Raw genomic sequence first — 20,851 nt, forward strand, 5'->3', positions numbered from 1 at the left:
CCGATTCACTAAGCTCGAGTGAAGGATTCGAATGAAAAAAATTCGAATTTCGAAGTATTTTTTGGGTACTTCGACCATCGAATTGGTTAAATTAGTTCGAATACGAACGAAATCGAACGAATCGAACGAAAAATCGTTCGACTATTCGACCATTCGATAGTCGAAGTACTTTCCCTTTAAAAAAAACTTCGACCCCCTACTTCGGCAGATAAAACCTACCGAAGTCAATGTTAGCCTATGGGGAAGGTCCCCATAGGTTTGCTAACCTTTTTTTGATCGAAGGATTTTCCTTCGATCGTTGGATTAAAATCCTTCGAATCGTTCGATTCCTTCGATCGATCGAACGAACGTTTAGCGCTAAATCCTTCGACTTCGATATTCGAAGTCGAAGGATTTCAATTCGAGGGTCGAATTTCGAAGTATTTTTAACTTCGAAATTCGACCCTTAATGAATCTGCCCCTTAAAGTTTGGGGTACACATAGGTTCTATAAGGACACTTAGAAAGTATGCACCATAGTTGTGTTACTATGTCTAGTTTTGTATTTCTTTTTTATGCCCTTTACTGTGAAACTCAAAGGGAAATTGTTTTTATGTTTGTTTCTGTTCCTTGTAAAAAGCAGGGCCTTGTTTGATTTTTAAGATACAGGAAACCCTCTTCTCCCTGGTTTCAGTCAGGCTGTTGTCAGAGAATGGAAGTGGAAGGGGCAGTTCTGGACAATGTAGAGTCTACCACAGCCCTAACCTCAGCCAAGGGGTGTATAGATTGAGGACTGTCCTCAAAGTTGTCTTTGTTTTCTTTTAAGGTTGATTTGAAATTTTTAAAGCTTTTTAGCACTTTTATCTCTCGCAACCACCCCAACCTATGGGCAAATCCCCTCAACAAATTGCAATAGAAATTGCACTGAATTTCATATGAATATGGATCTGAAGATCTGGAAATCCAACAGTATGAATACATGCTAACATCAGTGCACTGGGCATGAGTATTTAGAATTCACAGGAGTTTGGAAATGTAGAGGTTTGCTACATGCATACCTCCTGGTTTCTTACTGAAATGTCATGAGTTTCTCTTTGATCTCTTGCACTGATGCCAGAAAAAAGATACAAAGTTTCTAAAACTTAATTAAACAAGAGGCTTTTTGGCAGAGAGCCCTGAATACTCAGTACCTGCACTTGGATACATTTGTGACTATTTAACTATGTAATATAAGCCTTCACCTTCATTAGCAAAACTGTAGTAACACATAAAACCCCCAGAAATGTGTTCAGACTTTCCATAACCTGCCATGTTTTCAGGGGGTGTGGCCATAAAATGGACATGGTTAAAAAATGTTGCAGATCTTTTTGTCCCTCTTTCTATTTTTCAAATGTTGTCAGGTATGTATATGTATGAAGATGGCTGTGCCACACAACCAAAGTCTTCATATATTTCTTTAAAAAGAAACATCCCATTCATTGGGAATAAAAGATATATTGCTAATTTATATCTCCTTTATAACACCTTCCAGATATTCATCAACAATGAGTGGCATAAGTCAATAAGTGGCCGCACTTTTGCCGTATTTAACCCAGCAACGGGAAAGAAGATGTGTGAAGTGGAAGAAGCAGATAAGGTGAGTGCTTTGTGGTTGCAATGAACATGCCAAAGCATTGATTTACTATTTAAAATCAACATGTGAAAACCTGTGAGTGGCTTTGGCTCAAAAGTGGGTCAGTTCTGCAATATTATTGTTTTCTTATTTTTATTTTCTGTTTGTAAAGAGTAGAACTTGAGCCAGACTTAAAGCTGTCCACATTTAATTTTTTTTTGTATGAGGTAGTGAGTGATATTCTGAGACTATTTGCAATTGGTTTTAATTTTTTATTATTTTATTATTATTTTTTTTAGATTTTAGTTTTTTTGAGTCATTTGGTTTTTTATTCAGCAGCTCTCTAGTTTGCAATTTCAGCAATCTGCTAGGGTCCAAATGACCTTAGTCATGCATTGATTTGAATAAGAGACTGGAATATGAATAGGAGAGGACCTGAATAGAAAGTAAGTAAAAAGTAGAAATAACAATAAATGTGAAGCCTTACAGAGGATTTGTTTTTAGATGGGGTCAGTGACCCCCCATTTGAAAGGTGGAAAGAATAGGCTGTTTTAGCCTATGGGGGATCTCCTAGAACCTATTTGGAGTCAATTGGTAGACTTTGAAAAATCAAAGTGTTTTTTTTTTTGTTGGGAAAAATGTTGAATCTAATTCGAGCGAATACACTATTCCTTCGATTCGTACAATTCGAATACGGCCAAATACGGACCTATTCTCCATACCCTCCCAATATTAAACAGTGGCGGGAATTGATAAATAACACACTACCACTTATTAAATTGACCTACATTGCCAGAGGTTCACCCACAAAGTTTGATAAAATTTGGGCTTCCTGGGTTGATGCCAATCCCGGTATCTCACTCCCGGAATCACCACAATAGTGGATAGGTTTCTTTTTGCCTGATTTACATATGCTTTGATACTGATCTGTACATGTAATGATGTCTCGGTGCACAGCCTTGTATGTGTCTGTTTTGTTGTGTGTTTTAAAACCAGAAATAAACATCTTTAAAAAAAAAAAATACGGACCTATTCGGCCAAAAAAACCTTCGAGTTCATTTTGGTTGGTCTTCGAATTCGAATTTCGACGTTTTTCAAATTCGAAATTCGACCCTTGATAAATATGCCCCCAAGTGTTCTGCCGACATCGCTTGGCTCTTTTCCCACCATACACGCACTGAATATCGTAGAAAAATTAGTTTCGTAAGATATTATCTGTGCGTCTATGGCCACCTTAAAAGACCAGTAACATCAAAAAATTAAATTGTTTTAAAGTAATAAAAATATAATACAATGTTGCCCTGCACTAGTAAAACTGCTGTGTTTGCTTCAGAAACACTACTATTGTTTATATAAATAAGCTGCTGTGTAGCCATGGGGGCAGCCATTCAAAGGAGAAAAGGCTCAGGTTACACAGCAGATAGCAGATAAGCTCTGTAGAACATAATGCTATCTGTTATCCATTATTTATCCTGTGCCATATAACCGTTTTTCAATTTCCGCCATTGCTACTCAGCAGCTTGTTTATATGAACTATAGTAGTGTTTCTGAAGAAAACAGATCAGTTTTACCAGTGCAGGGCAACAGTACATTATATTTTCATTACTTTAAAACACTTACATTTTTTGGTGTTACTGTTCCTTTAAGGCCAAGTATAAAATGATAGAGAAGTCTCATTGGCCAGTATGTTGTCAATTATAGAAAGTAAATAACAATAAGTCTTTTACCTGACACATGGATATTAATATAGGCAACAGTATTGTAAACTGGAGTTATCTGTGTCTCACAGGCAGATGTTGACAAGGCTGTTGAAGCTGCTCGTGCTGCATTTCAGAGGGGCTCTGCGTGGAGACGGTTGGATGCCAATGGCCGAGGGAGACTGCTGCACAAACTGGGAGACCTCCTGGAAAGGGATAGAGTTCTGTTGGCTGTAAGGGACACTTACTGGCCTCTGCAATTACTCATTTTCCTCTTGGGTTTCTACAGTTAGATGCACCAAGCTGGCTTACTTAGAAATCATTAAATAGGTCTTATTTAGCTTTGGAACATGATCTCCGTGTAAGCTAAAAAGAAACCAAGATAATCTACTTCCTTGGGGGGGGGGGGGTGGAATCGGTTCATTGTGCCATATGATTATTTTTATCCCCAACCCAGTCTGTTAGAACTAGCACTCTATCTGCTTAAGCTTTCCTGCTGGTGAATTTCTAATGGATGACAAATGACATTCACTCCAAAAGAATGGACAGTTACATTTCAAGAGCCGTACAGCATTGTAAAGTCATATTCATGTGATATTATAGAAAGCACACCAAATCCCAACAGTATACATAACAATTTTCTGAGTGCCTGTCTCTTGCAGAAAATCTGCAGTGACACAAAATCCTTTTATAGAATACATTGCATTAAAAGTTTACCTATACCCAAAACTCAATAGAACAAATTGAGATTTTCAAACATTAGCCGAATAAGGTATGCTTGTCTTAGAAAAGAAGGGTTTTTGAGGATAAAAATTTGTGAAGAGGAAAGAAGGGTTCCCCGGTGTTTCAAGATAAACACTTTTTCAAGAGGAAGCCCTGCAAATGCCTATGCCTATGCCTAATTCAGTTTCTGCAGTCATGTATTTGTAATGATGTCTGTGCCCACCTTCTCATTGTCCCATTTTATTGTTACAGACTCTGGAATCAATGGACACTGGGAAACCCTTCCTGCATGCCTTTCTTATAGACTTGGAGGGTTGCATACGGACCTTGCGTTACTTTGCTGGCTGGACTGACAAAATACAGGGCAAGACAATTCCTGTAGGTAAGGGCACATCTGTCTTTCAATAAATAGTTAGATGATCAGTGAGAAGGTGCCTATAGTAGCAGTGGACCATCTTCCTAAAGGTTAACTTTGGGCATCTGGGTCAAAGAACTGATGTTCTGGAAAGCAGTGTCAGGGCCTGGGTATTCCCTTTTGTAGGTAAATGATTACTGGGCAATAGGGTGAAACAGGTGCGGGTACAACATAGTCATCTTCCATCATACTTTGTCCTTGCGCTGAAGCATTTGAGGAGATGGGATATCGGAATAGAGGATCTTGGTAAAACCTCCCGGCGTGCTCTTTATATGAGGGTGCTCAATGTCTACTTTACTATCAAAAAGGCTGCTGGTTTGTTTCTTTATTGTAAGAATTTATTTTAATAAAAATCCCTATAGTAGCAGTGGGGATAACAGACTCTGGGAAGGGACTGTGGCTGTGGGATAGCAGGTATAGTAGGGAGAGATGGTGCCTACAGTAACAGTGGGCATAACAGACTCTGGGAAGGGACTGTTACTGTAGGATAGCAGGTATAGTAGGGAGAGATGGTGCCTATAGTAGCAGTGGGGATAATAATCTCTGGGAAGGGACTGTGGCTGTCGGTTAGCAGGTATAGTAGGGAGAGATTGTGCCTATAGTAGCAGTGGGATAATAGTCTCTGGGAAGAGACTGTGGCTGTGGGATAGCATGTGTTGTAGGTAGAGATTAGGACCATGTTCCCAAAGGTTAAGAACATTAATTTTCTTCATATGTGTTGGTTTAATGGATGCCTCAGTCAACACAAAACTGTAAGCATTTCTCACATAGTGCAATAATGCTGTATAAGAGAGGGATAGGGAGAGACGGTGCCTACAATAGCAGTGAGGATAATAGTCTCTGGGGAGGGGCTGTGGGATAGTAGGAAGAAGGCAATAGTAGCCTCTGGGAAAGGAGCCTTCAGTTACCGGTTGGTCACTTTTTATAAACATTGTTCCAGGCCCACTAAACACAGTTTCTGCCTGTCTCATTTAACTTCTCAGGTCTTACCTAATTGGGGTTCAGGAACTAGGGAGAGCTTATCTAAACAGTACTGGAATCTACCCCAAAACTCTGTGTTAAGCTGAATAACTAATAAAAAATAAAAAATATAAAAAATATACTTTCTGAGAATTATAATTATTTTTCTGCTTGCTTTAAAAACGATTTACTGGAACGTGAAGCTTGAACTGGCAACTTTGTAGCTACATGCTTTATGTCGAATCACATCAAGATTGTAATGTTTTATAGTACAGCTTTCATACAGACTTATGTTATCTGTGCAAGATCAGAAATTCTGCATGATTATGAAAGATCCAACAGGGTTATAATTCTGTGAGTGGAACTAGTATAGTGAGGGCTAAGCTACAAAATGTTAAGTCCATGAAATACTGTATGTAGCCCACAAAACAGGTTTAGTAGGGATATTATTCACCTCCAAAGGAGATATATACAATCCTCCAAAATAGATATGATGTACACATATGAGTAGTATGAGACATGCTTAATTGAAACCCTCTCTTTGCTAGGACAGCAGCAGCAGATGAATTACTAGAGGGCTGCATTGCCCAGGGATAAATGTATATTTTTATCCAGAATGCTTGGGACCTTGGGTTTTCCGGATAATGGATCTTTCTGTAATTTGGATCTTCACACCCTAAGGGGCAAATTCACTAAACGACGAAGCGCCTAACGCTAGCGTGAATTCGCCAGCGTATCGCATTTTCGTTAATTCACCGATTCACTAACGGACGCTGGTGTAAATTCGCTAGTGTTACTTCACACCCTTGCGCCTGGCGAATTTGCGCAATGGACGTAACTATGCAAATTCACTGACGCGCAAATTATTCTGAACGCTACCTTTTACGCCAGACTTCCTTCGCCACCTCAGACCAGGCGAAGTGCAATAGAGTAGATAGGGATTGCTTCAAAAAAAGTTAAAAACTTTTCCAAGTCCCAAAAAACGCTGGCGTTTTTTCATTTTTTATGGGTGATAGGCTGAAAAAGATTGAAATTTTTTTTGGGGCTCCCCTCCTTCCCCCCTACATTTCCTAACTCATGGCACCTTAACTATACAGTGGGCACATGTGTAGGGCAAAATAAAGATTTTATTTGCTGTTTTGAAGGTTTCCCAGGCTTGTGTAGTTCTGCTACATATATCTCCATTGTAACTTGAATTTGGCGCTGTATGCAAATTAACCATCGCTAGCGTAACTTTGCTTTGCTTGGAGAATTAACGCTAGTGCAACTTCGCAACCTTACACTTCCCCTGAGCGCAATTTCGGATTTTAGTGAATTTGCGTAGCGCTGGCGAACATACGCCTGGCGAAGTGCGGCAAAGTGGACGCTGGTGCAACAATGAATCTTAGTGAATGTCCCACCAAATGTCTACTAGAAAATTATTTGAATATTAAATGAACCCATTGGGCTGCTTTTGCTTCCAATAAGGATTAATTATATCTTAGTTCGGACCATGTACAAGGTACTGTTTTATTATTACAGAGAAAAAGGAAATCAATTTTTAAAATTTGCATTATTTGGATAAAATAGAGTCTATGGGAGATGGCCTTTCCATAATTCAGAGCTTTCTGAGTAATGGATTTCTGGATAACAGATCCCATACCTGTATATCTTTTTGGTTAAAGGATCCTTATAACCAAGTCAACAGATACTGTGTAACACATGTAATTTAACTTTGACATTTGTATCGCTTGGTACATTTTATTTACATGGTAACTGTCATTCCTTTTTCATTCTGTTTCAGACGACAGCTTCCTGTGCTTCACTGTGCATGAACCCATTGGAGTATGTGGGGCAATTACACCTGTAAGTATTAGCAGTAACAAGCCATGTGTAATGATATCACTGTGTATTTTTATATATATATATATATATATATATATATATATATATATATATATATATATTAGGGATGCACTGAATCCTCTATTTTCGATTCGGCCGAACCACCGAATCATTCGCGAAAGATTCGGGCGAATATCGAACCGAATCTGAATCCTCATTTGGGGTGGGAAGGGGAAATATTTTTTTGCTTCCTTGTTTTGTGACAAAGAGTCAAGCGATTTCCCCTTCTGCCCCTAATTTGCATATGCAAGTTAGGATTCGGAATCGGTTTAGCCGGGCAGAAGAATTCTGCCGAATCTGAATCCCGCTAAAAAAAGGCAGGATCCTGGCCGAATCCGGAACCGAATCCTGGATCCCTGAATCCCTAATATATATATACTGTATGTATATATATATATATATATATATATATATATATATATATATATATATATATATATATATATATATATATATATATATATATATATATATATATATATATATAACCAAAGGAATTGTGCACTCCGTAGACAAAATGAATACCTGGGTGCCAGCATGGGAAATAAGCAGTGAAAAAGGATTGCGGCACTCACAGGGTTTTAGTGAAAAAACAAAAAATGTTTTATTATTAAGCCTCAACGTTTCGATCCCCCACAGGGATCTTCGTCAGGAGAAGATCCCTGTGGGGGATCAAAACGTTGAGGCTTAATAATAAAACATTTTTTGTTTTTTCACTAAAACCCTGTGAGTGCCGCAATCCTTTTTCACTATATATATATATATATATATATATATATATATATATATATATATATATATATATATATATATATATATATATATATATATTAAGGATGCAGCAAATCCATATATATATATATATATATATATATATCCATATATATATATATATATATATATATATATATATATATATATATATATATATATATATCCATATATATACAGTATATCTTTTAAAATTTACTGGCATGTTTGTATACTCGAAAACGAAACGTTGAGTTAAATAAAAAGTTTTTCTTTATTTCGCCTAAACACACACACACACACCTTTAAAATTTACAGCAGTAGCCATTCCATTGCTATTAAATTATATATATTGCTGGCCCTTGCAGCATCAAGCAGACAAGCAAAAAATATGGGACCACAAAGCCATTAATGGTTGAGAAATGACATTGGATCCTGACTGGAATCGTAGCCTGGTTAGTCTGGTTGAAACCAAGGAAACAACACTAAAAATAACTTTTTAACTGAATGGAAATTTACAGTGTTAGATCAGGATTTTATGGGCTGTGGGTTAAGCTATTATACTTAGCACTCGGTAAATTGTAGGTTTGTAGCAATTTTTGGTTGAAATGAAAATGTGATACTTTGGTTATTTTACTAAACCAAGATTTATTTATGTATTGGAGTAGCTAAGAATGTCACTTTTGTTCCAGTGGAACTTTCCTCTGCTCATGCTTATCTGGAAGATGGGCCCTGCTCTGTGCTGTGGCAACACTTTAGTCATTAAACCAGCTGAACAGACTCCCCTCACATCTCTCTACATTGGATCGTTAATCAAAGAGGTAAGGCTAGTTGCCCAAACAGGCTGTTACAGGAACTACACTAACCACTTCTGTGTTCACAATGCATTCAGCACAGTTAAGGCTGAGAGGCACTTTATCTACGTCTGAATAGGTACTGTATGCTTGGTGTGTTACTGCAAGGGCACCGGATCAACAGCTAAGGAAATATGGTGATGTGGGAAAGGTATGGAGCAACTAGGTCTCACAACTTGACCCTATTTGGTATTGCTTGCTCTAGTAAAGGTGTTCTGTATTTAAGTTGCAGAGAAAGGCTGCTTGTAGCCAGGTCTGGACTGAGATTCAAAATAGGCCCTGACTTTTCAATCACACAGATGCCCAAATAGCCGCCCCCCAGCCCAATAAATAGTGACTATAGTCTATGGCAACTTACAGCAGCCCCTCTGTTATTAGCAAGAACCCACAGATTGCCACGGAGGTGCTTGCAGCCTTTATAGAGCTGTAAGAGTAACAGCATATTTTTTGTTTAGTTTTTTAATAAAGACAACTACCTGGCCATGTGCTTAGATTGATAAAACAAGAATTCATTTTTTTAAATCTTGATTTTGATCACTGATATTGCTTAGAAGGTTCTTTCTGAGTTGCTATAACATGGGAATCAGCATGGGTGCCACGTCGACACTGAAAGCAATTAAAGGGTGATATCGTTAGGATATGCTGAACACATACTCCCCCAGAAAATATGAATATTCAGTATTAAATACCACTACTAAAAGAAAGGGATGCACCGAATCCACTATTTTGGATTCGGCCAAATCCATCTTGGAAGATTCGGCCGAATACCGAACCAAATCTGAATCCTAGTTGCATATGCAAATTAGGGGCGGGAAAGGAAAAAGTGGAAAAAAATTGTTTTGCTTCCTTGTTTTGTAACAAAAAGTCACGTGAAATCCCGCCCTCCCCACAATTTGCATATGCAAATTCAGGTTCGGCCAGGCACAAGGATTCAACCGAATCCGAATCCGGCTCAAAAAGGCAGAATCTTGGCTGAATCCCGAACCGAATCCTGGATTCGGTGCATCCCTACTAAAAGATATGTTTCATATTAAAGGGAAATATGTCTGCTTCAATGTAATCTAGACAGCTACTTCATTTTTTTCTGATATTCAACTTTGCAAATTATGGGCAGTTTTGGGCAGCGATCCATTCTAAACAGTGGAAAACTGGCAGCCTTTCTGGGATGAGCAGCAAAATAAACATTTTTAAAGACAAGTTCAATAAAAGTCGCTATTTAGGAGTGATTTTGATCCATTCTTCCAGGCAGATTAGCTCTAGGTCTGCTGGTTTGAGATAAGGGCTGAGTGGGTCATTGTAGGACATTCACTCTCTTGTTTTCAGGCATTCCATTGTCAATTCGGCCTTGTATTTGGGATCTTTCTCTTACTGAAGGTGGACTTCAATTTTTAGCAGAATGAATGATCTTCTCTTTACTTTTCACTATATATACACTCTATTCTAGTTTAACAATATTCCAAGTTCCTGCTCATCGTGTTTAGTCATTTCATAAATACAATCCATTCTACTGTATACGTTTTGGATACCCAGTCCTCATCCTTCCAGTTTTGGAGAAGCATAACATCCGTTATCACTTATGCTGTTTTTACATTCTTTTGAAACATGCTATAATATAATATAATACACAAAAGCCATGAATATCCTGTAAATTATATCCTTATAAACGGTGAGTAGTGATGTCATCAGTTATAAACGGTGAGTAGTGATGTAATTTCTGTCACATGACTCACTAAAATTTGTGTATTATAATAAATAAAGTACCCCCAATTGTAAAATATGAGGATATTATAAGTTACCTCGGAGTTCCATGACCTGTATAAAAACACTCGGCCTTCGGCCTCGTGTTTTTATATGGTCATGAAACTCCTCGGTAACTTATAATATCCTTATATTTTACAAGAGGGGGTACTTTATTCACTATATAATATAGTGCCTATATGCAGACATAGGTTCTCATGGGTGTTATAGCAGCCTTGTACTAGCCAATCTGTAGAAGGTAAGTCCATGCTCTGTTGGGTGCATTTTCAATATGGAATGCTAGAATGCATTTAATTCCATAAAAGCTCAGTGTAAAACAATTTCCATGTGTAAGAAATTCTTTCTTCAAATGCTGTCTTTTTTAAAGGGATACTGTCATGGGAAAAAAAAAAATTTCCAAAATGAATCAGTTAATAGTGCTGCTCCAGCAGAATTCTGCACTGAAATCCATTTCTCAAAAGAGCAAATAGATTTTTTTATATTCAATTTTGAAATCTGACATGGGGCTAGACATTTTGTCAATTTCCCAGCTGCCCCATGTCATGTGACTTGTGCCTGCACTTTAGGAGAGAAATGCTTTCTGGCAGGCTGCTGTTTTTACTTCTCAATGTAACTGAATGTGTCTCAGTGGGACATGGGTTTTTACTATTGAGTGCTGTACTTAGATCTACCAGGCAGCTGTTATCTTGTGTTAGGGAGTTGTTATCTGGTTACCTTCCCATTGTTCTTTTGTTTGGCTAATGCGGGGGGGAAAGGGAGGGGGGTGATATCACTCCACCTTGCAGTACAGCAGTAAAGAGTGATTGAAGTTTATCAGAGCACAAGTCACATGACTTGGGGCAGCTGGGAAATTGACAAAATGTCTAGCCCCATGTCAAATTTCAAAATTGAATATAAAAAAATCTGTTTGCTCTTTTGAGAAATGGATTTCAGTGCAGAATTCTGCTGGAGCAGCACTATTAACTGATCCATTTTGGAAAAAACATTTTTTCCCATGACAGTATCCCTTTAAGTTATACATACTACAGTTAGACAAGTATTCTGAAATGTTTACTGAGAAGTGAGTGTGTGTTTTCCTTGTCAGAGCCATTGTTGCTTTTCTCCCACTGCTATTAAAAAATATAAATATCAAGCAAATAAGGCTCGGTGTGTTATGTCAACATATTTAACTGTATATTTATAGATCGATAAAGCAAATTTAAACTCTTAACTACAAATAGGATATTTGTACCCTTAAGATTGTTTAAGATTCTTTCCTTTAATTTTGATGTTCTTTTTGTCCTATAATATGGACCATCTACTTTTATCAGCGCCGTTTCTGTATGTATTGCCGCCTGAGGCGGCTCCAGTAATGCCGCCCCCCCAGCCCGATTCGATTTCCGGGGGGGAGGCAGCAACGCTAGTGCGGAGAGCGCAATTGCGCTCTCTCGCCCTAGTAAAGCCGAATTTCCGGTTCAAAAACCGGAAATTCGGCTCTTAAAGGCACCAGGAGCGGCTTTTTGCCGCCCCTGGAAACCTAGCTGGCGATGCCGCCTGAGGCGAGCGCCTCAGCTCGCCTCATTGGCAGATCGCCCCTGACTTTTATAGCCGTATTTCTTTTCTTTCCCATACCCTCATAGAAAGTATTTAAATGCTTGGGGATCCTTGTTTTCTTTTGTTTATGCAAGACAGGTATAGGATCTGTTATCTGGAAACCAGTTATCCAGAAAGCTCTGAATTATGGGAAGGTCATCTCCCATAGACTGCATTTTAATCAAATATTTAAAAATGTAAAACATATTTTCTTTTTAATAATAAAACATTACCTTGAACTGATCCCAAATATGATATGATGAATTCTTATTTTAGCAAAAGAATCCTATTGGGTTTAATTAATGTTGAAATGATTTTTAGTAGACTTAAGGGGCAGATTTATCAAAGGTCGAGGTTAAGTTTTGAAGTGAAAAACGTCGAATTTCAAGGCTATTTTTTGTGTACTTTGACTAGGGATTAGTCATACTTCGATTCGAAAGTTGAAAAAACATCAAAATTCGAAGGTCAAATTTTTTTGAATTACTGTCTCTTTAAAACTTCGACTTCGACCATTCACCACCTAAAAGCTGCCGAAGTACTGTTTTAGCCTACGGGGGACCTCCTAGAACCTGTATGGAGGCAATTGGGGGAGTTTGGGAGATCGAAGGTCGAAGTTAAAAAAACTTCGAATTGAAGTAGCGCTACTTTGATTTGTACGATTCGAAGTACGCCCAGTTCGACCCAAAAAACTTCGACCACCATTCGGTTGGTCTTTTTGAATTCGAAGTTCGAAGTTCTTTTAACTTGAACTTCGACCTTTGATAAATATGCCCCTTAAGGTATGTAGATCCAAATTATCGAAAGATCCCTTGTCTGAAAACCCTAGGTCCCGAGCATTCTGGATAACAGTTCCCATACCTGTATACAGGGAAATAATAAACCAGAAGCTTTTGGTTGTACTGTGCTCTCCTATGGTACCCCAAGTAGATACACTTAGGGGCATATTTATCAAGGGTCGAATTTGAAAAACTTCTAAATTCAAATTCAAAAAGACCAACCGAAATGAAGTCTAAGTTTTTTTTCCCAGCTGAATAGGTCAGTTTTCAATCGAATAGGTCCGTATTAGGCCGAATTTGAATCATACGAATTGAAGGAATAGAGCATTTGCTCAAAATAGATTTGAAGTTTTTCCCCAAAAAAACTTGACTCCAAATGGGTTCTAGGAGGTCCCCATAGGCTAAAACAGCAATTCTGCAGGTTTTAGATGGTGAATGGTCGAAGTCGAACTTTTAAAGAGACAGTACATGATAAATTTTGAATTTTCAAATTATTTTCAAATTCGAATCGAATTGGGACTATTCCCTAGTCAAAGTACACAAAAAATATCTTGAAATTAGAGTATTTTCAATTCGAAAATTCATCTTGACCTTTGATAAATGTGCCCCTTAGTGTGTTAAAGTGAGCCATACTAAGAGCAGTAACATAGAGCACTTATTTGGTGATGTTACCAATACCAAAACAGCACTACGGGGCTACACAGTACAGTAGAGTCACTCTGCTCTGTCTGCTGTTACTCTGCTGGACTGGCTACTCCATTTGACTTATTTAAGTACAATAATCTTTCCTATATACATTTTTTGTATTTGTTCTCCTTTAACATATAGACTTTAGGGAAATCACATTAAGATCATGCACACTGTGAAATGTACAGAACAGGAATGTGTGAAAAAAAAGGTTTATGTCTGTTATTGCAGGCTGGCTTCCCTCCTGGAGTAGTCAATATAGTACCAGGATATGGACCCACAGCCGGATCTGCCATCTCCCACCACCCTGACATTGATAAGGTTGCATTCACTGGATCCACAGAGGTAAGCTATGTCTTCAGCCTGTAGCAGCCAACTTTAAATTGTTGAACTTATTGAGTTGAGGCATCATAGCAACCAAAGGAGGTGGCCAGGACACAGTACTGTAACACCCTCTTGGCCACCCTCCTGGTGCCAAGTATGTTCCATGCTTACCAACTCAGGTCCTGAGTTCCCTTTGCAAGGTGGAAGGTACTGGGAATTCTTCTCATGGCAGTGCCTTCACCTAATGGGATCCGGGAATGCACCTGCGGATGGCCCCATTAGGAAACATTTAACACACACACACTTTATTCTGTGTAACAAATAACTTTATATAAGTGCAGATTTAAAGGGGAAGTAAAATACAATCACATCACAATATGCATTTAACTAGCATGACCCACTACCCTGGGAATCCTGTGCCAGTCCCATCCTGGCCCTCCATGCCAGGTAAAGTCCCGCACTACTCATTGGCAGATCAAAGTCTCAGTCCCTTATCCCAAATGAGCACACTTGGTCCCAGGCAGCGCTAGCAGCCCAAAATACCTTTCCCTCTGGTTAGGTACTGGCTCCCGCCTGGCATGCACACAAAAAGCCTGTAGAACACCATAGAACCCCGCTGGATCCTTTCCTCTACTCCCCCCAGGCAGACTCACCCGAGGGTTCACACACAGAGCTTGCAGGCTCACACAGAGCGGAAACAGGCATCCACAGCGATGAGAATCTTTATCCAACAAATGCAGCTTTGATAAATCCGGTGCTGAGCTAGAGCTTCCAGCAGTGCCTATAGCGCTATAACACAGTTCAGTTTGGAAATCCGGAGCTTCCGACCCTCCTGGTCTTGCTCCCAGGCATGGGGTTGCCTACCTCAGCCTCAGAGGCCTCCTGCCTCTACATAGTGGCAGCTGAAATCACTCTCACATCTCCTTAGTGAAGTACAGCTGAAATCCTCCAGCAGTAATGGCTGTGAGCACATGGAAATCTTCTTTTATAGGGTGCAGCAGCGACACCTAGTGACTTCTTTTGGGATCGGCCATGCTGCACCAACACAAGGGCTCTGCCCCTTAGGAAACCCCGTAGTTAGTCCCAAACAGAGTTTCTACACCATGAGGCTCTGACCGGAGGGGAATTAACCCTATGGGTCCCTACAGTACATTTGTCAAAAGTGAATAAAACTTGAAACAACAGAACCCAAACCATGCATGAATACTTTATGCAGGTTGTGTTGAGGCCACATAAGCCCAGGCCTAGGGTGGCAAAAAATTAGGGGTGGCATGCCGCCCAGCCGCATTATGGGGACCTGTTCAATAGCGACATCTTCCGGCTCTTACTCGCAGGTGCGCGTGCGCTCACGGCGCTGATCAGATCTCGCGGCCTAGGGGCGCCCGCTCGGGAAATCTGGGCTTGACTTTATGGCTTATTGCTGTACAAGTTCCAGTGTCACTGTGTACGACACATCATTTCGCAGTTATCATTTGGCAGCTTTGGCCATAAGACCTGTCTGGTAGATGTCAAAAGTCCTCCATGAGTCCCTTAAACTGTAATTGCTTGCAACTACTTGCTTATAAGTTACCAACTCCTGGTTGAGATATAGACCAAACACATTTGTGTTATGTAATATAAGTGAAAAAGTTTGCTCTATTGTCACATAGCAATCAACTGTTTGCTTTCCAAGGGTAACCAGCAAATGCTGGATTCTGGTTGGTTCCCTTGAGTTACTAGACCTGGTACCAACTTTACATTTCTCCCAATAGACATTTTAACTGTGGTCCTATGTCAAGTTAGGTACAGGCTGTTTGTATGTCTGATAGGTATCCTTAGCACATATAACCCACCACCTTTATGTTAGATATATTTGTTTCAGTTTACCAATTGGATTTTTTCCCATGAATAGATTTCATGATTCATGATCCCTGAGGCTTTTAGATGAAAAACAGAATTCAGTAATGTTTGTATAGTAACCATAACAAGTTAGATTATGACATATGAAATTACTCCACAGTTCACTGATAATAGGCATTTAGATAAGAATTATTACATTGGATATTATTGTTTATGGACATGCATGCACTTGGAAAATATAGATAATGCAGGACTGTAACGAAAGTGATAAAGTCTACATGTTGCATTTTTAATGTATGCATTGCGAGAATTTACTAGCCAGAGAACATATTTGTAGAGTTTCATCATAGGTATCAGATAGTTCTTGTCTTGGTGTGTGTCAGCATTGCCATCTAGTGCTCCAACCAAGAACTGCATCATATCTTTCTTGGTATTGACACACTGGGGCACATTTACTAAAGGGCAAATTTACTAAAAGTCGAAAAGGGCAATTTCGAAAAAGCTCAGCGCTAGAGAAGTTTTGCACAGTTTCGCCAGTGACAATTCTTTAGTGAAAATCTGGTAATATATCAAAGTGCGAAAGTTACACTTTTCGCCAAAGTTTACTTCAGCAGGTTCAGGCGGTCGAACTCCTATTATAAAGATAGAGCAGACACTTCTAAATCACAATCTGCATTGCCTTTTCCATGCTCCTTTCCCCCATGATGAAAATTCTCTGGTGAAAATTCTATAGAAAAAATTCTGTAGAGAATTTTGCCCACTACTATTGAATGGGGAAATATACTGGCGAATGTACGCGAGGAGAACATTTACCATATTTTTCTTGAAAAAGTGAATTTAGGATTTTTAGTAAATATGGAGATGTGTTGTGAATTTTGGTTAGGTGAAGAGAAAATTCACACTGTAGTAAAAGTGCCCAATTTTTTAGATGTGAAACTTTCAGCAATTGTCATCATGACTCCAACACTTACGGGGTTATTTAGTAAAACTCAAATTTATATCATATTTTTATTAAACCAAGCTCGACCAAACTCTCATCCATGATTTTTATCTTATTTATCAATAATATAACTCAAAGTCGGGTCGGGAAAAAAAATTGATAACATCGAACAAAAACCCGAATTGTACAAATTTTCAGATTTGAAGCCCGAAGCACTAAATTTTAGCAGGTAATCGTCCAAAAACCCTGCATTTTTGGATTATCAGACAAAGCCCAGCACAGATCACAATATCTTTAAATTGTAAAAGGGACATCTCCCATTGATTTCTTCATGACCTGGGCACAGTGTCGGACTGGGCCGTCGGGAAACCGGGAAAAAACTCGGTGGGCCCCGGGCTCTTGTGGTGATCCAGAGCGGCGAAGGGGGCCCTTAGGCAGTAGCCCCAGTGGGCCCCAAGCACCTCAGTCTGACCCTGCCTCGGCAGATTTGAGATGGCAGATTTTTTGGACTTTTTGCAGCTTAGGGGTATAATAAACCTTGAAACATTCAAGTTTTTGCCCAATAAAACCTCAACCAGACAAAAATTGTGGTTTAGTAAATAACCCCCTTCATGTTTTTGTGTATTATTTAAACAGGTTGGAAAACTGATCAAGGAAGCCGCTTCTAAGAGTAATCTGAAACGTGTCACTTTGGAGCTCGGAGGGAAAAATCCATGCATTGTGTTTGCAGATTCTGACTGTGAGTTGATGGGGAGTGGAAGATTTCCCCCATTTTTCTTGCACTTTTGAATTTCACAATAGACATCATTGAAACATATGTGAAATATTATATTAAGGTCAAAGGAAACTCTCCCAGTGTTCCTGCTGTAAATCTCATAAAGATAGACTGAACAGCATGTCCCCCATGTGCAATAAGTGCATGGTTGTGACATATAGGAAGCAATTTAATATATAGATAACACTTTCTCATAACTGTTAAACCTATTAACTGTGGGTATTGTACCACCTAGCACTTTAATCTGACACCTATCAGGGCTCCACCGCATAGGAGAAAAGCTGAGGTAGGTGGCACAAGCATATTTTATGGAAACACAAACACCACAAAAAAGTAACTTTTTGGGTAAGGATATTTTGAAGGAGAACATCTAAATTGTAGCTCCCTCTGTTTTAGTAAATTGCCCTCTGAAATCTCTTGTTTTTCATGCACATTCACATCCCATTCAAACCCAATGTATTGTGTTTGCAGTAGAGCTGGCTGTAGAATGTGCTCATCAAGGAGTCTTCTTCAACCAAGGCCAATGCTGCACAGCTGCTTCACGTGTCTTTGTGGAGGAGTCCATTTACCCAGAGTTTGTGAAACGCAGTATAGAACATGCCAAGAGACGTTTTGTAGGGGACCCGTTTGACCCCAGAACTGAACATGGACCACAGGTACAAGACTGCTTTGGGAATTATTGATTATTAGAAATCCTTAAGGAATACTAGATAAACACAACCAGATAAGCAAGTGGAACGTACTGCACACTCATACTATAATCTAAAGGGATTAGGGACCATATAGTAAATATTTTGGATGTAGAAAATGATGGCAGGGTTATGCACAAATACAGTTTTTATATATATATATATATATATATATATATATATATATATATATATATATATATATATATATATATATATATATATATATATATATATATACTCACTCTTCCTCTGTGATTCTCAGATTGATCAGGACCAGTTCGATAAGATTTTGGAACTGATACAGAGTGGCAAGGAGGAAGGAGCTAAATTGGAATGTGGGGGCTCGGCTATTGGGGAGAAAGGATTTTTCATTAAACCCACAGTATTTTCCGACGTCACTGATGACATGAGGATAGCTAAAGAGGAGGTAAGTGTTTCAATAAAGTACATAGTTTGGGTGTTGGTTATCTTACGCATCAGGCTCTCTCTTTTTAGTGACTGCACACCAACTGATTGATATAAGGTCACTGGGCTACTAGGCCATTTGGTGGAAGTTTTGGCTTGTGCATCCAATACAAGAGCCTAAAGTTCCCCATATACGGGCCGATAAGCTGCTGACAGACTGAGTTGACAGCTTATTGGCCCGTGTGTGGGGCCTGGCCGAACGTCATCCAGATCTCGATCGGGCAGTTTAAAAAATCCTGTTGGATCTTTGCGTGTATGCGGCCCCGCGATCCGACAGTTTCGGATGCATTATGATATAATCGTTGGGCCCTAGGGCCCACTATCGGCCTGATATCACCCACTTCAATGTGGGAATATCGGGGAGAGATCTGCTTGTTTGGCTACATCGCCAAATGAACGGATCTCTGCGTCTATGGTCACCTTTATAGGTCTATTGCTTGGCCAGATTTTCCACTTTGGCCAAAGTGCTTGTGTTGTTGTACCACTGTTTGATCAGCCAAATCAAGTGGCAGAAACTTTAGTTGTCCACTGGAGAGAGGATTATTCTCAATGAGGAATTAAAGAAATGGGTGTTTGTCAAGCTGGACATTATATTCTGTTTTTCTTGGCAGATATTCGGACCAGTTCAATCCATCCTGAAATTCAAAAGCCTAGAAGATGTGATAAAAAGAGCAAATAGTTCTGAATATGGATTGACAGCTGCTGTGTTCACCAAGAGCCTGGATAAAGCCCTGTCTGTTTCTTCAGCCCTGCAGTCTGGCACAGTGTGGTGAGTGCATGAGGAATCTCTAGGTTTGCATAGCTCAGAAAGCAGACAGTACATGCATAAATAAGTATGGACACTATTTTGCAGAAGGTTTATCACTACATTACCAAGCACAATGACCTACAGCAGTTTGGATCAACAGCTCCAGACATTGTAGGATAATATACCTTAAAGGGAAACTATCGCGAAAATGAAAATTTTATATTAGCGCTAGCATACTGTAATAAGGAACTTTCTAAATACAATCAATTAAAAATTCGGTACCGTTTCTGAAATAATCAAATTTATCTTCACTATTCCTCTCTCAGCATCTGTTTCTGATTCTCCTCATTCTGTCTTAAGTCAGGAGTTGGCTGTCAGATATACTAGTGGTAGAATTCAGTGTTGCCTTCTTGAAAGTTGGCTACACACTGACCAAAAAGGGAATTACAAGATGTTTGTATCACAGAATACGATGTTCATACAACTCTGGGAGCAGACAGCACAGCACCAAGTTCCTCATTAAGCAGACAGTACTAGCATGGGAATGAAAAGTTCACGGAAGTATATAATAAGGAAAATACTTCAAGCAGAAAATGAACCATAAATCCAACAAGATTAATGTGTTCTGCCTAGAAATTTGCTTGATTTCAATGAAGGTAATAAGGTAGTGCAATGTAATTATCCTACCGCACACCTGTAGTTCACCAATCCTGCAAGCTGGTGGTGCGTTCCTTCCGTTGACCCGGCCGGGTCCCTTAGCAACCAATGTGTAAAAGAAACGGATCCGCACACACACCGATTAGTGCAGTTGGGGATTATCCCCTTTTATTCAGCCACCAAACATCAACGTTTCGGGGGGGAAACACCCACCCTTCATCAGGATGAAGGGTGGGTGTTTCCCCCCCTAAACGTTGATGTTTGGTGGCTGAATAAAAGGGGATAATCCCCAAATACAATAAGGTAGTGCAGGCACAACAGGGATGTGCTAAGGTAAGGTTTTTATTGTGGTGCCACACAAAGGGCTGGTGCATTGCTAAAATACTGGTGGAAACACGATTTTAACTTGACTCCGTAGGCAACTTTTCAAGTTGTTTAGTTGCTGCAGGTTAACTTATTACAATGCAAGCCTGTAGAGAATTTACCCAAATTGATAAATGCTGTTCATAGCTGCTCACGCATTGGAAAAAGCTAGAAAAGAATGATAAAAAAGAGTCAACACCAATTCTTTTCACTGGTGATAGATACTATTTTTCTCGACCCTTGCTTTATCTGCCCTATCTGATAATACTTTTTGACATCACGTCTTTTCTACAGTACAGCTTCTTTATGTTGTATTTTAACATGCTGATATCTGGTAACCATGTTGGGAACTTAAATTTGCTTTGTATTTGTCTCTTCTTTG

At 39.2% G+C, this 20,851-nt stretch overlaps 1 protein-coding gene across 1 annotated transcript in view; it reads left to right on the forward strand.

Annotated features, from left to right (window-relative positions):
• Positions 1 to 20,851, forward strand: part of aldh1a3.L (aldehyde dehydrogenase 1 family member A3 L homeolog) — a 31,336-nt gene that overhangs the window by 8,384 nt on the left and 2,101 nt on the right. The window contains 10 exon segments of the mRNA NM_001095605.1: positions 1,510 to 1,614; positions 3,380 to 3,520; positions 4,263 to 4,392; positions 7,169 to 7,230; positions 8,712 to 8,840; positions 13,898 to 14,011; positions 17,406 to 17,508; positions 18,016 to 18,200; positions 18,499 to 18,663; positions 19,313 to 19,470. Coding sequence (NP_001089074.1) covers positions 1,510 to 1,614; positions 3,380 to 3,520; positions 4,263 to 4,392; positions 7,169 to 7,230; positions 8,712 to 8,840; positions 13,898 to 14,011; positions 17,406 to 17,508; positions 18,016 to 18,200; positions 18,499 to 18,663; positions 19,313 to 19,470 — 1,292 coding nt within the window.

This window comes from Xenopus laevis, chromosome 3L (genome assembly GCF_017654675.1).
Source record: "Xenopus laevis strain J_2021 chromosome 3L, Xenopus_laevis_v10.1, whole genome shotgun sequence".
Classification (NCBI taxonomy): domain Eukaryota; kingdom Metazoa; phylum Chordata; class Amphibia; order Anura; family Pipidae; genus Xenopus; species Xenopus laevis.